The sequence below is a fragment of the Symphodus melops genome (assembly GCF_947650265.1).
Source record: "Symphodus melops genome assembly, chromosome: 21".
Lineage (NCBI taxonomy): Eukaryota > Metazoa > Chordata > Actinopteri > Labriformes > Labridae > Symphodus > Symphodus melops.
Genome location: NC_136711.1, coordinates 16,034,593 through 16,042,092, shown reverse-complemented (window position 1 = coordinate 16,042,092; position 7,500 = coordinate 16,034,593). Strand labels below are relative to the sequence as shown.

The 7,500-nt window shown below is 40.3% G+C and overlaps 1 protein-coding gene across 1 annotated transcript; it reads left to right on the top strand.

The window, feature by feature from the left end:
• The first annotated feature begins 584 nt into the window (after positions 1–584).
• On the top strand, positions 585–7,278 carry LOC306842459 (NACHT, LRR and PYD domains-containing protein 3-like). The gene is made up of 9 exons (XM_079372739.1): positions 585–800; positions 1,069–1,206; positions 1,291–1,335; positions 1,443–3,228; positions 4,210–4,371; positions 4,465–4,638; positions 4,748–4,915; positions 5,548–5,594; positions 5,940–7,278. The coding sequence occupies exons 1-9, from the start codon at positions 749–751 to the stop codon at positions 6,458–6,460; spliced, it is 3,093 nt and encodes a 1,030-aa protein (XP_079228865.1). The 5' UTR covers positions 585–748; the 3' UTR covers positions 6,461–7,278.
• The last annotated feature ends 222 nt before the right edge of the window (positions 7,279–7,500 follow it).

Here is a 7,500-nt window from a genome sequence, read left to right as displayed (position 1 = left end):
TACAAAACGGATGAATTGTTGTTATGAAAATCAAGAGAAGGTATCTTAAAGACATCGACAGGAAAACCATCACACTGCTTAGAAATCCCAGCAGGATCAGAATAGAGCTCGAATTGAAAACGGACTGTGTGATTGCTGATACGAGGTGATGTTTATGTAGAAGCTGTGCCGAAACTTTGATTTTTGTTTAAACTGATGATGATGATGAAGAAGGTGGTGACGGTGATGAAGATGAAAACAGCAGTGGGGGCTTCATTAAGTATTGTCTGTCAAACTTTTCCCTCAAAGCGACATCATTGAAAGTGGTGTACTGATGTGAAAACCTTCCAACCCACTAGAGAAAGCACAAGATACGGAAAAACTGTTTTTACTTTGTGTTTGATATCAGTCTAAATGTGACAAACCAAACTGTGCCGGTACAACACATCTCAAACAGAAGTTCATTATGTAGTAAATGAAACTGTAAGAGTTGTGGTTTATTCAAGGAAACTTGAAAAAACTGCTCAACTCTGCAAAAAAACACCAGCTTCCTGTTTTGTTCAGCATCACAGGAAAGTTCTGACTCGCAGCTTCAGTGGGTGCTTGAATCCGCTCACAATCACAGTTATTACTTAAGTTGTGATTTCCGTTCAATTCTAATCCATCTGAACGCTCATTCTGCATTTGAGGGAATGATATTGAAGAAAGCTTCTGCCTTGCGTTGAAGACACAGATAACGACCATTTATGGGGAATAGCTGTCGACCAACATGGGAGTTGATGAAACAGATTCGGAGCAAACGACCTTTGCTGTTAAAACAGGTGAGGTGCCAGACGGTAAATTTCAATTTGTTGTAAAGAAAAACAAATGGTATGAACTTAAACCAAACAAAACCCCAATGTCAAGAAAGGGTTCAAAGAAGGATTAATTTATTAGACTGTAATCATGGACTAAAGCATTTAGACACTTACTGACCTAAGACATTTCAGAAAGATCTTTGAATCAGGCTTAAGTAATCATTGCGCTGCAATGATCATTAGCTGCAATGTATTTGTGTAAAATCTCTTTTTGTATGTGTGTTTCCCTTAGACTCACCTCCATCTATTCAGACTGCAGTTCATCATTTCTGTCCCAGCTACTCTGCTCAGAGTCATAGTATTGTGGTCGCTCCCTCCTTTTTTGGTACCAGTGGCGACATAAACATCAATGTCAGCCCAACACTCAAAGGTACAAATATATCACAAGCTAGAAATTAAAACCAGGGTTTGGCATCCTCTGATCTTTTTTTTTCTATTATTTTACCTTTTGCAGATTCTATAGTTTTATCCAAGGAAGAGTCTGCTCCACAGCCCAAAAGTGAGTACTGCCCGTAACTACGTAGAGAAATATTTATTGATTTTTAAAATAAAAAGCTATATATTTAAAACCTTTTAATACCACCGTTCCCTCTTTTTTTCCTTCAGACAATAAGATCGAAGAATGCCAAAAAAAACTGAAAGCTACCCTAATGGGGAGGTTCAGTCACTTGCTGGATGGGATAACAACAGCGGCAAACAAGGTACCTCTCAATAAGATCTACACGGAGGTCTACATCACTGAGGGAGGAAAGGGTGAAGTCAATCAGGAGCATGAGGTCAGACAGATTGAGTCAGTGTCCAGGATAAATGTGACCCAGGAGAAATCAATCCACTGCAGTCACCTCTTTGTGCAACAAGGGGAACAAAATCTCACCATAAGAACTGTGTTAACAAGGGGAGTAGCTGGCATAGGAAAAACCGTATCCACCAATAAATTCACTCTGGACTGGGCTGAGGAGAGAGAAAACATCAACCTGGACTTTGTGTTTCCTCTCTCTTTTAGAGAGCTGAATGTGATGAAGAAGAAAAACTGCAGCTTTGTAGAACTTCTTAGTGTGCTTTTCCCTGAAACGAAAGACACAGGAATCTTTAGATACGGTGAAAACAAAATGCTTTTCATCCTGGATGGTTTAGACGAGAACCGACTATCTTTGGATTTCAACAAAATTGAAATACTGACTGATGTGACACAGCCGACCACAATTTCTGTGCTTCTGACCAACCTAATCCGGGGGAGACTTCTTCCTTCTGCTCTTGTCTGGATAACATCTCGGCCTGGCGCTTCCAGTCAGATCCCTCTTCAGTACATTGATCGTGTGACTGAGGTGCGAGGATTTAACAACCCTCAGAAAGATGAGTACTTCAGGAGGAAATTAAGTGACAAGACCTTAGCAGAAAGAGTAATCAAACATGTGAAATCCTGCAGGAGTCTTCACATCATGTGCCACATACCAATCTTTTGCAAGATGGCGGCGAGTGTCCTTGAGGAGAATTTGGCAACAACAGATGGCAAAGACACACCAAGGACTCTGACTCAAATGTACATTCACTTCTTGTACTTGTATGTGGGCAACATGAAGGAGAGGCTGTCCGGAAGAAAAGAGTCAACAACAGAATGCGTGAGAACGAACCTCATCTCATTGGGTAAACTTGCCTTCAAGGAGCTCGAGAAAGGCCACTTGATCTTCTACGAGAGTGACCTCAAAGCGAACGGCATCGAAGTCCGACAGGCATCCATGTTTTCTGGAATCTACACCCAGATCTTCAACGAAGAGCGGTCGCTGTGCCAGGAGAAGATGTTCTGCTTTGTGCATCTGAGTGTCCAGGAATTCTTTGCTGCTTTGTATGTCTTTCTCACGTTCCACAACGAAAACGAAAACGTCTTGATCAAGAAGTCGTCCGCTCGACGGTTCCTATCAAGAGGCTCCTCAGAGCTCATCCTGTACAAGGAGGCAGTGGAAAAGGCCATACAGTGCGAGAATGGACATTTTGACATCTTTCTGCGCTTCCTTTTGGGCTTGTCTCTGGAAACTAATCAGACTCGGTTGAAGCATCTAATGACGCACAACAGAACCAACCCAAAGACAAGAACTGAGATCCTCAAACACATAAAAATGAGGATCAGGGAGAGCCCATCACCCGACAGATGCCTTAATCTCTTTCACTGCTTGAATGAGTTGAACGATCACTCTCTTATTGAGGAGATTCAGAGCTTCCTTCACTCTGGCAGTCTGAACAAAGCCCAACTCTCACCTTCCCAGTGGGCCACTTTAGTGTTTGTGTTACTGACATCGGAAGAAGAGCTGAGTTTGTTCCAACTGAGCAATTACACCAGGACAGAAGAAGGTCTTCTGAGGCTGATTCCTGTTGTCAAAACCGCACAAAAGGCAAAGTAAGTGCTCCACAGAGAACTGACCTTGAAAGCATATCAACTGTCGGAGTGGGGAAAGAGCATTGAGTCACCTTTAGATGGTACTGCGAGCAAAATGTCTCCCCTGGTTGCTTTACGCTAATACAAAGCTTTATTGTAATTTTTCTGGTTTGCAGGACAACAATGCAACAACATAGTGACAGTATTCCTTGAGCCAAACCATTTGAACATTTAAAACACAATAAAAGCAAATCGATCAAGACACAGGAGATGTGCAAGCATCTTTCCAGTCAAAATGAAATATTTTCTTTGGCCTAAATAGACAAAGAAGATATCAACCAAGTCAATGTAGAGATGCATTTTTATCACTTGGAATCGATCGCAGAATCTTATTAAAAGATGCTTATCAGCACTTTGTCTGCAGCTCTCTGTTTTAGAGATGCTTGCTGGTGAAAGAGGAAGGAAGCTGGTGGGGGAAGTGTGGCAGAAAGAGGAGCAGGGGAGATAGGGACTGAGGTTTTAAGGAAGTGTGTCTGAAGACAGCATTTGTTCTGGGTTGAAAAAGTTCTCTGAAAGTCCCGCTCTTTGTTTTGCTCATCTACCTACACAGGGTATACACAAAGTTTGTGGGTGAACACAAACATTTATCCTCAAAAGTGGAGCGGAGACCATAAACAGTCAAAAAAAGAAAAGAAAAAGAAAATAATTAATCAAGAGACCAGGCACAAAACTATTAGGGCATGTAAACAGAAAACGACATTAGCTTGGATGCTAATATGTTAATGGTCTTGAAGTACCCCCCAATTGCAAAGTTAAAGGTCTTTTATCTTTTACATCAATGTTTGTCTCAATATGTTGGTAATATAATAATATTCTGAACTGTGTTACTTAGCCTCGTTAAAAGATCTAAATCATCCAGGTCATAGTAATTCAAAGTTAACTTCTAAGTTCATTTCTTTACACTATAATTCACATTTCTTATCTTGTTTTTTTCTACTGTAGTCTGAATGCATGTAATCTCACTGCAAACTGCTGCAGAACCCTGGGGAATGCCATCAGCCTGTCCAAACTCAGAGAGCTGGACCTGGGTAACAACAATCTGACAGATGGAGGCATAACACAGCTCTCCTTTGGACTCCAGAACAGCAAATTGGAGACACTAAGGTTTCCACCCAACAGTTTCTATTCTTTACGAATCTAGTCAGAAATGTTTTTTGTAACTATGTCTAAGCACATTTTACATATTTTTGGTTTAAGACTGAGAAGTTGCAACCTAACAGACGTCAGCTCCGATCTCCTGGCCTCAGTTATCAGCTCAGCTTCCTGCCAGCTAAAAGAATTGGACCTCTCTGATAATGACTTCATGGATAAAGGAGTCCAGAAGCTCTCTGGTGGACTAGAAAGTCCTCACTGTAAACTGGAAATACTCAGGTGAGTGCACAGAGGGAATTATTTAACAAAGAGCCTATCATGCAGAGTAAGTAACTGTGTTTGTTGCCTTGAAGATCTGTAAGAAGACATTTTGTTTTCTGTTTTATAGTTTGTCCCTTTGCAGAGTGACTGAAGAAGGCTGCACTTTCCTGGTATCTGCTTTGAACTCATCCAGACTGAGAGAGCTCGACCTGAGCTACAACCACCCAGGAAACTCGGGTCTGGAGCTGTTGTCTGCCCTCGAAGCCGACCCACAATGCAGCCTGAACAAGCTCAGGTATACGGTTGTGCTGACATTAGCGCCAAGCCACATGAAGCTAGCTTGAAGATAAATTGGCACTGAAATATACTGTATCAGTCAGGAATTGAAAACATATTGCAGTAAAGAAATTCTAGATATGGTTGATTACATATTTTGGGTTGTTCACCACTTAGATTAGCTAGACTTAGGAGAAGTCTAGCTAATCTTTATTTACTATTGAACTTGTTCTAAAAGCTCTCTAAAGCTGTATTTGCATATGCACTCCTTGGCAACTGGACTGTTCGCCTTTGGCTCAAGCTTTGAATTTACCATGATCTGAATGACTGAGAACCTACACAGACGTTACAGTGGCAATAAAGTCAAGCCGACCGCAAGAAGCATGAATCAGGTTTGACTTGACCACAGTGTTTTATTGGGGGCCGGTCATGTGATGATGTGAGCTGGTGCTGCACACCTTTGGTACTGTTGGGGAGCTAAAGAGAGGAGAGCGTTCCTGAGACCTTTACATAGAAAGTGTAGCCCACAGGCTGTTAATGTAAGATCATGTATAGATAAGATAGAAGATAATGTAAGTGATGTTGCTACCATTGAAGAAATACAAAAGTGATTTATGTATGCAATCTGCTTTACGATTGGTTCTGTTATAGTGTGGAGGAGTGTGGTGAATCCAGGAGTCAGCCAAGTCCAAAGAAATGTAAGTCACAGATTATTTGGAGTTCTCTTTTTCCACCATAGAGAAATAACATATCATATAATGGAATCCCATTATTATATTTACTTTAATTTCCGTGACATGAGTAATTTTTTGTGTCTTTTTTCTCTAAAGATCTCAGCTTATTTATCTAATTTTCTTAAGATAACAAATAATAGCTAAATGTAGTTTTCCTATTTGTTCCCATTATCTTGAGGTTGACTCAAGATAATGAAAAGACCCTGGAAATGATTTGTTATTACAGGAAAACTGAGTGAATTAAATATAAGGATTACGCGTCTGCTTAGGGTTTTGCATTGAATATGAATTTCCGGATGCTTTCCTCAGATACCAAAAAACTTACCCTGGACCCAAACACAGCACACAAAGATCTCCTTCTGGAGGAGGACAACAGGAAAGCGACGCGCTGGACCAGCCAAAAATATCCCGATCTCCCAGAAAGGTTCAACTTCTGGACACAGGTGCTGTGCAAGGAGGGACTGACTGAACGCTGCTACTGGGAGGCAGAGTGGTGTGGCAGGGCTTTCATTGGAGTGGCCTACAAAAGGATGTGCAGGAAAGGAGAGGGTCCGGACAGCTGGTTAGGCAGAAATGACTGTTCCTGGGGACTTTACTTCACCAAAGACGGCTACAAGATCTGGCACAACAACATAGGCACTGCAGTAAACATCCCTCCCAACTTCAAAAAAGTGGGAGTCCTTCTGGACTGGTCCTTGGGGACACTGTCCTTCTATAAGATCACCTGTGGTGCATCGACCCTCCTCCACACCTTTCGCACCACCTTCACTGAGCCGGTCTACCCAGGGTTTTGGCTCGGTTGGGTGGACTCAATAGTGTACTTGTGCTAAACATAAACTGGACATTCATTGACCCTCTCAGTCAGACAAAAACCCTGAAGATGTAGTTTCTCTTCTCCCTGCTCTTGATCCAGAAACAAAAAAAACCATTTTATGTTCTGAAGTATTTCCTCAGTTTGGATTTGATTGTTTCAGATTAATTTTGCGTTGAAGGAAATAATCCAAACATAAAGGATTTAGAAGAACTGATACTGAAGAGTTATGCTCATGTCTATATATTATTGGAAGTACAAATGTATGACATGAATGTTGAAAAGTTGAAGTATCAATTCTCCTTTTTTTTTAGGAAAGTAGGTCAAAAGTTTTTAGTTTTTTCTCCATTATACTTAATATGAGAATTTCTTTAATATCTGTGCAAAGCTAACTCAACCTCTGGTTACACTGTGACACAGTTAAATATGAAAATAATGAACATTCACTTCATTGCTCGAGCTTGAAAATGTGCCTGTGTGATTCAAACAGGCTTTTCTCCTTGAACTTCTTTTTTTTTTATGAAGAATACTCTTCGAATTAAGTTCTTCAATATAACAAGGACATTTTATGTAAAAACCCAAAAAACAAAGTTCACTTCACTCTTGCTTTGCTCTATTCTGTTCACTTTTTGAGGCTCAATCTTCCAAACACTATCTGATGATTTCAAAATAGCAGTTCAGCCTGATCTCAGATATTTTAGGCATAGTTGAATAAAATAAAATAAGACAGCACTCCAGTTAAAAAAGTCTGATTTACAGAAAACATGGAAACCCTTTATGGCTTTCAACTAGGCGACATGTTGAGCTGATTCTAACTAAACCAGAGTATTTATGACCGTTATCAAATAAAAATGTTTAAAAAGGTACGGAGCCCCTGAAGTCCCAACAAGTAAAAAGAAAATCTTGTGCGCACTATTCTTTTTTTTTTTTTTTTACTTTTTGGAACTCCATAAAAAAAGTGATTCTTATGCTACAACATAATTCTTGCAGAGAATGCTTGTTTGTTTTTTGTGTCATTTATAATAAAGTTCTTTTTATGGAGAAAACAGACTACCAGAG